The 13,368-nt window shown below is 37.3% G+C and overlaps 1 protein-coding gene across 9 annotated transcripts in view; it reads right to left on the bottom strand.

Annotated features, from left to right (window-relative positions):
* tjp1a (tight junction protein 1a) overlaps positions 1–13,368 on the bottom strand; it is a 97,057-nt gene that overhangs the window by 65,913 nt on the left and 17,776 nt on the right. For all 9 annotated transcript variants that reach the window (XM_055044722.1, XM_055044716.1, XM_055044723.1 and 6 more), the window contains exon 2: positions 12,627–12,840. In XM_055044722.1, the coding sequence (XP_054900697.1) occupies positions 12,627–12,840 (214 nt within the window). The remainder of the gene's footprint in view (positions 1–12,626; positions 12,841–13,368) is intronic.

Here is a 13,368-nt window from a genome sequence, read left to right as displayed (position 1 = left end):
CATAAATCAAGACTACTTTATATTATTAGAAGGTTTGTTTCCTTGGAGCAAAACAGAAAGTGGAAATAATAACTCATTCATAAGTAAACGAAAATAAAACTATAAATCAGCAGCTTTTTATTCTATTTTTTTTCTTATCTAGATGGAACCCCAGCAGACAGTTTTCAATGTTTGAACTTTAAACCTAAAGGCCACTGAGGTCTCCTGTTCTCTACACCCTGAAAATCAGTGAGCAAAAAATGCTGAGTCATTCTTCCTAAACAAAAACAGTGCACACGCGCACACTGTTGTCTTCCGTCCCTTCTGAGGACAAACACTCATTCCCTGGAGAAAGAGCCTACTCCTTAATTTATCAGCCACGACTTACAGTAAACACAGCTTTACTGTAGGTAAACAGTCTTTTTTTGTCACCTTACGGAAATCTGAACACATACAGTTAGAAAATATATTTACTCCCAACATCAAAATGGAATCAAATAAAAAGATAATATAGACAAACACACAGCCTTTCTCTGTTTAGGAGACAAATCTCATTAACACAAAGCTTTCCTCAGCCTTATCCAGTCACAAAGGCAGATTTGGGGCAACATTTTCAAGTGGTCTGTGGAGATTTCTTGAGAGGAGGTTCTGTTTGAATTGAACACATCCAGGAGCGATGACTGAAAATTTTGGTGCTATTTTTTCAGACAGTTGTCAAAATGTTACACTAATTTGACATTAGTCAAATGTCAAATTAGTGACACAGGAGTGGAATAAACTTTTGGATTTTGCAACAGGCTGCAAATGGTGCATGCACTTTTCAACTTTTCCAGGACTGTTTAGAAATGATTCAGTGACTCATGATCAGCTGATATGATACGGCTGCTGGCTTTTTTTTTTTTTTTTGCAGTTAGCACAAAGTGTTTGATGTTGAACGGCCTCCTATAACCAAATATTTAAATTCAAAAATTCTCAATTTAGTCCAAGTTAGGACTCTGGCTAGGACACTTCAACATGTTAGCATTACTTCCTCTCAGAAGAAACATGTTGGTAAAATAAAACAAACACTTTAAGTGTAAATTTGACAGGGGTCTGAATAATTTTGGGATCAATTGTAGCACAGTGTTGAATCCATCAGATGTAATCATTTTCATTTTGAGTCAGCTAAATTGTTGCATCTATCTCACGAGCTTCTAGCCTTCCATTTTTTTGAGGATTTAATTACTTTTTAAATTTTTGCTACTTTAAATACTTCTAACTGTATTTTTGCAGAACCTCATTTTCAAAAGTAAAAACTTCAATTTTAAACAAAATCCCTAAACTTAAAATCAATCTTACACTTTGGTGTCTCCCTAAAGTGAGACTAAAGTTTCCCCCAAATTGTTGTTTCATGAAACGCCTCTCAGAATAATACTTGTTTTGACCTTCATGTCCAAGACTTACAGGAAGAATGACCTGAGCTGAGTGTCTCTGCTTTCCTGCCCAGGACCTGAAGTACAGACAGTTATGCAATCCCCACAAAGGTCAGGCCAGAGGACACACACCTCACAGTGAATCAAACATATCAGGTGCCTTTATGTGGCAGAATCAGACACAAACTTAAACATGCATTAAAGTCACTGCTAAGTTTGTGAATTTGACCCTGTTGTAGCTAATGTGTGTGGCAGCACAGATTACATTTTCTCACTTAATGGATTTGGGTGTAGAGTTCATCCAAACTGTGAGCAGAGTACATCCCTCAGCAGGTAGCATCCTGAAATAGCAACCTTGATACTAATGGTGAACAGCACAGCCAGAGGCGTCCGACGAAATCATCCTGAAAGCCGGCTTTTTCCCTCTCCCTCTTTCACGTACAAAGACAGCCAAAAACACTCTCCATCACCACAGGGTCTTTCTCTTGTTTTTCCTTTTCTTTATTATTTTTGAACCACTTGATTTACTTCTCTGCACCGACAGACGGCACACTGTGTGGTTCCAGGTTGGCATTATGACCTCCCCTGGGGCGTCTCACTTGACAGAGGTTCACATTTCTGGTGGTCGATTCAGTTTGAGGGGGGGGCGATAAAAGGCAAACGTGAAATGGGAGTCCCCTGGAGGTGCCAGGATGGTGGAAAAGGTTAGAGATGGAGAGCTCTCCTTGTGTTCGCCCAGGACAGAGGTGACTGACACCGCAGAGTTCAGCGAACAGACAGACAGGGAGGTTTATGATTCCACTGAAATGAGAAAGACACTTTCTCGTTTCAGGAAATAAAGTTAAATTGAACACATAGGCAAAATTGTTTTTTAATCCCTTTTTTCTTTAAACAGTTCATTATTCTTTACACAAACATTCTCATATCTGATTTTTATATGACTTTGTATTTTTCCACTATGCTCCCTTTAGCTTTAGTTCATTTCCACATTGTTTCTCCTTATCTAATTTGTCATCCTGTTTTGTCTGTTACTTCAGTTATGGACTATGTAGCCAGTTCTCCTGAGAATCAAAAAAAAGTTAGAACTGTCAGTAGAAATTGTACTTAAGTTTTCTAAAAATACAAACAGTATTGAGCCAAAGTCCTAAACCATCTCAAATTTCTTCATTTTCTTTTTTCTACTTTATTGTATAAGCTTTCAAGCTCATGCAATGTTAGTTTTGAAAGCTTCACCCCAAATACGTCAAACGTTCTTCTTATCATGGAGGCCAAAAAGCCAAATTGTTGTAATTTCTCTGAGAGTTAGTTGGTTTTTCCAAAGGAGCAACTACAAAAATTTAGTCAAACTTGAAAATGTCACAGGCGCTTATTATTTCTTTCAGTCTCTCAGTACATTGTTCCTTTCTACAAATGGAAACTAAGCGATGACACAAACAATTTTAAGAACGAGTTCAACATTTTTGCCCAAGCAAACAGTTTAGATTTATCATCTAAAGCAGCATCTTACAACCTTAAATGTAATGTGCCTTAAATGTAATGTGCCTTACCTATTATCACAAGTCTTAGGGCTCAGAAAAAGTGCTCACAATCGTTTTGGTATAAGTAAAAATATATTGCTGCCATTTTTTAGGCAATGCTCATGGAGAAAGTATTGCACTGCCTTCCCTTTTTTGCAGAGAACCAGAAAAAGTCTCCTTTGTAGACAAACAGCAGAGAGCGAGAGACTTCTCATCCTAAAACAAAACAAAGATTTATACGACAGTATGGGTTTTTAACCTTTTTCACCCCCCTCAACATAAAACCTGGCCATTCACATTACATTAATCTATATGTTGCTTTACCACCCAATCTTCCTCACTGGGAGTAAAGTCATTTTGTTGCCATAGAAACAGAGAAAAAGGGGCTGCTGAGGATCCAGCCTGTCTCGTTAGATGCGGTTGCTTCATCTTCTGAGCTCACATGAAACGAGGCAGACGTCAAACTGATAAATTAACCCAGCTGTTGTCTTTTTTTTTTTATTCTGGAAAAAAAAAATTGTCACATTTCAGTAGGTGTCATACTGAAATACGTAGGAAAGAGGGTTTCAATTCTAAGAGCACAAACAATCAAAAATGCAACACGGCGAAAAAAAAAAAAGACTCAAAATCGTTTTGTTAACTCTAGACTGTAATATGACCTAGGTAAGATTTAGAGAAAGAGAAAAAAATACTTGCAAATGATTTATCTAACATGTCTTTGCAATATCTTCTAGACTATATGTTTGACCCGAATAATGCCAGTGAAAAAAAATCCATCTCCAATTCTAAGACCCCTCAATGTCATGTGATTAGTTCCCTGTTGTTCACTCTGTTGACACACAACTGTGAATCTGGACATGAAAAAGACTTCAGTATTACATTTGTAGATGATGCCACCACAGCAGGGCTCATTTATGAGAATAATTATTCATAAAAGAGACAAAGTTGAAGAACAAATTCAGAGACAACCCCTTGGTGCTTAACAACAATAAAATAAAGGAGATCATTAGCATCAATCATCTTGACTCATGCGCACCATTACCGAGCATAAACACCATGCAGTAGAGAGACTCGATAGCATTAGACTGCTTGGATTGTGCATCTCCGGATTTTATCTGAAACATGATTTCAGTACAGAGTGAACTTCCTGAGAAAACCAGATCAAACTAAATATTGTACAGAGCTGTGTTGGAAAAATGTTTACCTGCAAGAGGATAGTTAGGGCTCTAAAGCAATCCTGAAACTATCCCCATCTTCTAACCAGGGTGTTAAAATGCAGAATGATTTTCTTTACATATATTATCACAATTACATGGTATTTTCCCAGCTTGATCTATTTATATTTTCTGGTGTTTATTTAATATTTTCTTAACATTAAAAGTAATAAATATTCCCATGAAACACTATACTTTTGTTTTGTTGTATGCTATTAAGCACACAATGAAATGACAAAAATAATCTTGAGTTGACCTTTAACTCTCTTCCTCTGGGGGTATTTTATGCTGTCACATTAAAGAAAATGTTCTGGTAGCTATTAAAAAAAACATGTTCCAGTCTGTTCTTGATGTTAAAATAAGGAAAACAAAAACAATGAAGAACACATCAGAGTAACAAAGCTATCACAGCATGTAGGAAAATAAAAAAAATTAAAAATTACATGGAAACAGTTCTGGTTCTACAACCAACTCATCTGAATTATAAATAAAATGAATTCCATTGATCCAAAGTGGTTCATCTTTAGAATAATTTTTTCTGTGTTGATGGTCCGAGTGTTGAACAACAGTAATATTAATATAGGGCGCAGACATCTTCACAGAAGTAAAACTGAAAACTATAGGTGATCTCCAACCAGCTGTGACACATTAAATGTATACTAAAAGATGAGGACAGGAACAAAAGAGAACTTTTTTTTAATATCCAATACTCTCATCGTTTTGATTTTTCTTTTGCTATCATGCCCTTCTCAGTTACTATCTCCTCTCATCTTATCTGCTCATGTCCTCTGGTAATCCCCCCTTTGCCTTCTCGCCTTCACCCTGCGTCTTCTTCTGTGTCCATTTGAGAAACGCTGACCAGCAACACTCTCTTCTGTGACCAATCAATATCACACAGAGGACGGCAGACTGCCGGACACACTAATATGAGGACACTTCTGGTGATGTATGCAGACAGGCATCCCTTAAGACACTTTACCACAGATGTCTCACACACACGGGACGCACATACACAGCCGACAAACCAAGAGTGATTGATTAATTTAATCTAATGTGAACAGCTCCATATGACCCCACGTTAAATATGGCCCTCTCGCTTTCACGCTACTGCCGAGAAAGCCGTAGATCATCGCTTCATCTATCTATAGAGTCAACATTGATCTTGCCTGCCCTTCCTGCCTGACATTATAAATGCATACTGCCACAGGATGATGTAACTTGAAGGGCAGAGAGCGTGTCATTATGCAGAGGGCTCCCCATCTTTAAAAACATAATGAATCACAGTGATCAAAATGAAACCTGTAGTCCAAAGGTACAGCCCCGATATTTGCTGCTGAGTGATGGCAAATACAATTAGGAATTCCCCAGACGTCAGGGAAGACCTTTTAGATACGTAACAATAGCATCATTGTGATGCTGAACACACACGTAAGTAGATTGTCATGCTAATTTTGATAGATTAGGCTCACCAGAAACAAGGGCCTAAAGGCCTGAATTGCCAACTTTATATAAATGACTTTTGCAGATTTCTAATTTTATTTATATGTTTGCAATTTTTTTCTGCAAATTTTTAGCATCATATCAAAACACTAGTAAATGCAAAAATTTGTCTTTTGCAAATAGATAAATGTGTTTCTGACATCAAACTTTGCTCACAATACATTATAAACTGTCATGACATGCAAGGCTCTTGCTATACAGGTTGTCTGTGTAGAAAGTATGAAATCAAATTTTGAAAATTATTTAAATATTTCTTCAAAAGAAAAAAAAAACATTTGCATCTTACCAAGCTCTTCTTTAAGGGGGAAAAAATCTGACAGTACATCTGTACCACTGAATTAAAATAATATATTTCTGCACACTTTACAGAGACAGGTAAACATTTTAGCGCATGCAGCTGTATAAACCCTTTTTCCCTCTCTGAAATTAATTCAGAATGAACTTTTCTTGTTTTAGGTCAATTAAGGTATTTCTATCGGGTTCACCCCAGAACAAGAAGATACTTTTTTGGTTAAAATTTTTTCAAATTTTGATGCTAATACATACTAAAATGAATGTTTTACACGTGCAATTTAAATGCAGGTGCCTGGTGTGATATCATGGGGAAAAAATTAAAACAGCACAGATGTTAGAGCAAGAAGCACTGCTCTCCACAAATGTTGTTATCCAAAGGTACATTTTCCATAAAGTGACATATTCGTCTGTTCAAACAATTTTATGGGACAATAAACAATGTGGGAGAGTCCAGAAATACCATTTAGTACCCATTTTCTACCCCAGAGAAGAAGATCTTCAGGTGCAAACTGTCAGACTGAGTCAATGAACTAAACACAAAATGTCTTGTAAATTTTGTTAGCAGGAGCGAGTCAGAGTTTTCTTTCTTCTTTGTGATGAGAATTTATTTTACAATTTAGACTTGTACTTAAAAAAAAACATGGTTTAATTTAAACAAACTACAACCCATTTCTCTATTTTAATGAGCAAAATAAGTCACTTAATTATGCCTTATGTGACACTAGTGCCACATTAACCAGTAAGGAAACTTAGGAAAAATAGATATTCTGTGCTTCAGCAGGTTGAAAATTTGATTAAGTTAAAATAAAGCAAAGTTGTACCCACAATCAGGAATCCTACAAAGAACAACACAAGTGAAGCTGAGCTATGATCAACCATGTAATGGAAACCCCCAGCAGCACTCCCTGGTGACAGCAATGTTCTCCATGATGGTATAATGCACACGTCAACATAGCAAAAATTGCTGAGGAACAGTCTCTGTCCTTCAGCCCAGGACCCAAAAGCTCAGCTGTCAATATTGCGGTGTCAGACTTTAGGGTACACTCCCAGAGGTCCTGTGTCCATCCCCCGCAGAATCAGGATTGTTTTGGCAGCTTTTAGGTGCAAAAACCCTGACTGATGGAGGGCAACAAGGGTTCTCTATCCTGAGACACACTGAAATCCTGATAAAAACGTCACTCTGTCAATTGTATGAGCTATATCCACAAAGGGATAAGAGTAGAGAGTAAGAGTCCTACTTACTGAACACTTCATGTCTGTGGATGACAGATCGCCCGTCAGGCTGGATGAAATATAGTCAAAGCCTGACGAAGGGTGACAAAGGTTATGAGCCACAATATTCCCTAGTTTTATGCTGTAAGGTTTGAAAACTTTGAAGTAAAACATCAGTTTTTGTAATTTTTTTAATTTATCTGGTCAAATACCACATTAAATGAAATTGTGTGAAACAAGAAAGAATGAAACTTTTCATATCTGATAGACTGAGCCAACAAAAAATTTACCAAGAGACATCAAGCAAATGAATGCATGGGGCATGATACAGTACAAATGTCATGTTTTTTCCATTACAACCACAACATTTATTGAGTTTCATTGAGATGAAGTAGAACACATTGTGGAAACATATTAGGAGACGTCAAATTCCCAACAATTACGCACTTGCATCCTCTTGTCTTTAGAATTCACCGAATTAGTAAGTGAAGTTCATGGATGGTTTATTCTCTCTCAATGTTACTGAACACACAACATCATAAAGTCCGAGGAACAAATTTAGATAAAAGAATGTTAAATAGAAATTGACAATTGGTGTGCATAAATTCTCTCTATACAGCTTTAAGCTGACCATTGCTTCTGGGAGCTGCAAACAATTAAACTATTATTTTATATTTCATTTTATACTTCATTTTAATGCTCTTAAAGTTTGTAGTTGAGTCATGACAAAATGTTCAAGTAGGATACATGCTTTTGTAAGGTGATGAAATACCACTTGTCCCTTCAGGGACGACAGATCAGTGTTTTTAATGCTTCCTCTAGCAGCATGAGATCCTGACAAACACATATTTTCATTGGTTTTGATGAAGCATTATCAGCTGAGTAGACTCAACACAGTTTGATTGATATCAGTTTTTATTTCTCATAGTAACAATAAGCAAGATGCTCTATAAAGTCCAATACAACTAAGGATTTCAATAAAAGAAAGAGGTTTTTGCAGCAGACACACAGAAGGCCAAAACACAGCCACCCATACGTAACAATTGACCTTACTGTCACCAACCTGCTTCAATGTAGCTAAGATGAATAACTTGTGTGTGGAATCCAATTTAATGGCTTTGTGGCTGGAAAACATGGGATGAACAGAATGAGTTATAGGGTGGTTGCAGATACTCCTGTCAGTCCATTGAAAATATATTCACCTAATCGGAACACCCTGCACCGTGCTGTCAAACCATTCTGTCATCACTCATTCAACCCTTACATGTCTTACCTAACATTTATCACTGAAATATATTTTACTTTCAATGACATTGGTGTGTTAAGGGGAAGAAATCACTGGTGTGTGACCACCAAGGCAGCAGATCAGGACATTTGACGCCTTGGAGCAGGTCACCTATGACTAAAATATATCTGTGCTTTTGAATTCTGTTTGAATATGATTTTGCTACTGCATACATCACTCATGCATGAAGATGAGATAAAGAAATGTTGCTGGTAGGACTCTGGTGTTATTCTCATGTGTTACAGTGTGACATTATTCCAGGGGTACAAGGAAATGTGGAGGCTAATTTGCTGCATTCACTGTAATAAATCATGTAAATTTGTTTATATCACAGAAAATAAACCATAAAATGGATGAGGATTGAGTTTAAGACACATTGAGTTGCTGTATCTCACAACATTCTTGTGTATTTGCCACTTTTCTTCTTATGACCAGCAGAATTTACTCCTAACATGTATTCATAAATAGTTCAGTCTCTACCCAGCATTTCAAGGTCATCTGAGGTGTTTAGTCCATAATGGAAACCTAGTGTATTTAAAATGATAAAGAAAATATGCTCCACAAACCAAATGTACGTGTTTATGCTGACCTATTCTGACAAGCTCAGAGGTCAAGTTGATCAAGAGGAAGCATAAAGCAGAGACAATCAACCAGGTAAAGACAACAATCAGCATAATAAGCATGGTTTTCACAGTTGCTTCACTTTGCTGTTAATTACATGTTAACTGTTACTTTAGACAATTTCAGCAGCTTGACCTAAATTAAATCGTTTTAATCGTTTTAACCCCTTGTTCAGAAATCTGAACAAGGGGTTTTCAGGTTAACTTTCCTTTTAAGATTTTTTAAAGTTTTGTTTTTCCATTAAAATATAGCCGCAAGTTAAAGGGGAGGGAGACGTTCTGTGGGGCATTGTTCCTTTCATTTATTACTAATGCTTCAAAGTTCCACTTGTGGACATGCTGTGATAGTGCACAGCAGGGAAAGAGAGTGGCTGCTAATGTATTTATGCAACATGCCTTGAGCAGCTGATACTGATGCACAGAGTGAGGGAACAGCACGGCAAAACAGACACTAGGGTCCTTTTTTACTCTGCATCTGTAGCCTTGATAGAGATCCACAGACTTAAAATCAGTGTTTGAATGTTTGTGACCTCGACTGAATAATGCACTGAAAGGACGCATAAACTGAAAAACAATTATGTAGTAGCCAAAACAAAGGAATATTAAGAGAAATTGAAGTGCAGCTGTTTATTATGTTCTTGCTCTTTGGTGGTAAAATCTGACCTTTAGAGTTTGACTCTGGACAAATCTTTCTGTCATTGATGCCTAAAGCAGCAAACATCAAGATCTGTTTCAAATTTAATATTTGCCGAAAAACTACCCCACAACCCCGTTCAAGAAATAAATGAATAAAACTAAAAAAAAGAGAGAGTAGGAAATAACATGGAGAAAGATTTTTTTATTTTATTTTATTTTGGGACGTTTCAGGTGTTTCTCCAACAAATGTTAGAGACTCTTCCTCTAAAGAACTTAATAATGGGGGCTTTCAGGAGTTTTGGCTGAGGGACCCAGTCCAATTCATTGAAAATTGACACAATGAGACCTTAATAGTAGGGTTATGTTTCCTCCCCCTCTGTCTGAATAGCTTTTCTGAAGTCTTTTAAATGTTTCCTTAAATGTAATAGAAGCAACGTTTCTTTGTAATTTAGGAAAAGGTCTTGAGTTTACTTGACACAAAGAGTAATAAATTGAGTGAGTTAAATCTAAAAGTTGCTACCTGTCCTTTGTAAAGTGATTTACACTGAGAAGGAAAATGCATCTTTCAGATAGACATATTTCATGTAATAATATTGATATGTCTATTATGTAAGCATAACTGAACAGATAAGCAATCGCTGGAGTTAATTATCCATTTTATGAGGGTTATCTTTTCCCTACACTGTGCCTTCCTTATGTGTGAGCTTTAGAGAGACGTTATCCATATCCACTGTCAGCAGCAAGCAGCTGAGAAAGAAATAAGGAATGGAATAAAAGAACTATAATGAGGCATCTGTCACAGAATTAGTCCCACTACATGAATTTCCAGACATAATTCTGCGTGATGTTTGTCGTCGGAGAGTTAAAATGGCTGTTGGTAAAACCGACACAGCGGATGGTGACAGACCCAAATACACAAGCAAAGGTTTCCCAATGATTCTTTCATAAAGAAAGTTTTTTTTTATCTACAGCGCCTGATCATCTCACTGCACAAAACCAACTAGAGCTGTGATACATACATTTTTAAAAATAAGCTATATAAAATTGTGTGATGTAAAATATTACCACAGGAGTTAAGAGAAAAAATGACTGAGAAGCCGAGGTAGAGCTGGACACATAATGCAGACTTATACTAAATATACTTATACTAGCTTGTACACCTTTTTGACATTGGTGTAATAATCGTTTCATTTGTGTATTACATCTCAATCAAAAGACAGTAATTAAATTGAACGTACAAGAAAATCATAATTTTTTTTGTCTGCAACCGACCCCAAAAGGCAGCAGATTTTACACTGGCATCCGGTCATGCGTTGGAGCATCAACACATGAGAAAGAATTTCAAAGTTAATTAAAATGTTACCTCAAAAACGATCAGAAACACCTTCAATCAGATACAATGAAAATAGATCAACTTTAGAAAGTGAATGGATGGATGTGAGATGACATGAAGCATTAGAAAGTACAATTTCCTTAAAATAAAATTATCACCTTATTTTGAGACAGCACAACATTTACTCTGTACAGTACAAGTTCCTCATTATTGGTTTAAGGTTCTTTCTGAAGATGACAAAAAACTAAGAAATCTAGTTTAGCTGCCTGTGGTGCTTACCGACAGCCCATCTGCTCATGCTTCACTGCTGTCTGCAAGGTAAGAAGAACTCATTCAGAACTGACGGCTCACAGCCAAATATTACGCATCAGCGCATTCAGGTTGTCTTAAAAAATATATTAGATTTTTTTGCCTCACTTTCAGAATTAAAACTGACAAGAAACACCCTGCCAGCAGTCAGTCAAACTGATAAAATCAGCGTGTGCATCTATCTTTCTGTTGCAAAACTTCCTGAGCCTGTCGCTAGCTCTCGTGACTTCCTCTGCCCACCTTCCCAATTAATAATGGATTAAATTGAAAACCCTCCCCTACCTTACACACCGTCATAAACTAGTCCTCCTCCAGTTCAAACAACAGACAGGTTGATGAACAAATAGTGACTCTGTACAACAGACTCACCAGGCAACTTTCAATTAGGGCCATCAAATCGACCAAACACCCACTCTGAGCGTGCGCGGACTCAAACGCTAGCGCACACACACACTGCACGCTGTCAACCTGGAGAGGAAGGTTGGGGGCGGATGAGGAGACATTACACTGTGAACGTTTATTAAAGGAGACATCTGCAGAGGGTCAAGGGATAAAGGAAGCAGAAAGGGGGTAGGAAATTTTAGCAGAGCTGTGCAGAAAGCAGACTTTTATCTGTTTGTACCGTGAGGATGGCAGGAAAACCAGGCGCACCAGGCAAGCATTAGCAATAGATTGGCATGCTTTTACATCATAAACCGCTGGTGGCTTTCCCAAACACCACACAGTCTACATTTAATACAGAACACACACACACACACACACACACACAGCACAAGCACACAAGTTTGCATGAATTAACCAGTGGGCCAAACGCAGTTCTCAGCTCAATGGACAATCCCGGAGTTAGGCAGGATGTTCAGGTCCAAGCAGCTTACCTAATCATTTTATCAGATTAATACTTTTTATGAGAATAAATCAGTCATAGACAGAAATATGGAATGTGTTAAACTGTACTCATCTGGAAAAAAAACCCCAAAAACCATAGAAATATTACATAACTAGAGGTTATCCTGTGTGAATGTGTGCAGTTGTATTAATGGAGTGGCATGTAGAATGGATAAATGTAAATGAAACTATTAGGATATTAAAAAAACAAACAAACATTTAAACCACAGCAAATCTAATTCAGTAAATGTTCTCAGAGTAACATCCATGACTTTAAGGTATTATTTCTTATTGGCAAAGACACTCTTCATCTAAATTGTAAATAAACACTCAAACAGAAACTATTTCCACACCATTGCACATATGTCTAAATAAACATCAATTCCAGGTGATAGTTTGTCTGATAGTTTGTCTTATAACGGAGCCTTACGTTAGAGTCAAGCAGGTCCATGCTGTCCAGGCTCTTACTGCGATGGATGCGACCCTTGATGCGACGCAGAGAAGGTTTAGCTTGGCTCAGAGGCAACGAGAGGGTTGAGGTGGCAGGGAAGGCTGTAGCACCGGCGCCACCAGTAGCACCTACTGGTCCACTAGAAGACCCAGAAGCATCTGAGGGGGATGCATCTCCTTCTTGTGGGGTGACCCTGCAACAAACCATCAAATATTTATTTTACAAAAATAGATAGATAAATAAATAGTACATATTTGTTGAAACTGTCACTATGTTGTGACAGTGTTATATGAAACAGGTGATCTATGAAAAATATCGAGCTACTCAGTCTCTATCTTGTGCATCTATCTTGGTTGCACCCCCTCAGAAACAACCAATCAGGACCAAGAGGAGGTCCTTAGTGCTGTCAATCAACCTAATGTACAAGATTATCTCTCTCATGTTATACTGTCATGACAGTGATAGTTTTAACCAATATAAAAAAAGCTTCTTTTTTTTTCTAAAAGGTGCCTTTTAGGAGCAAAATTACTTTCATTTCATGTCCAGCAAGGTTTCAAAATGGAGAAAGTCAGACAGGTAGAGATTATGGTGGAAGGTTATTCATTTTTTCTTGGGAATTTATGAAGACAATGGTCTGACTCCCATCAGTAAATAAGTCAGTATAACCCTCTTGTGCTCCTGTCCCCAATCAATCAATCAATCAATCAATCAATCAATCAAT

The sequence above is a fragment of the Poeciliopsis prolifica genome, unplaced genomic scaffold (assembly GCF_027474105.1).
Source record: "Poeciliopsis prolifica strain line A6 unplaced genomic scaffold, Auburn_PproV2 SCAFFOLD021, whole genome shotgun sequence".
Taxonomy (NCBI): Eukaryota; Metazoa; Chordata; class Actinopteri; order Cyprinodontiformes; family Poeciliidae; genus Poeciliopsis; species Poeciliopsis prolifica.
Note: the sequence above shows the minus strand (reverse complement) of the source record. Positions and strands in the feature narration are given on the sequence as shown.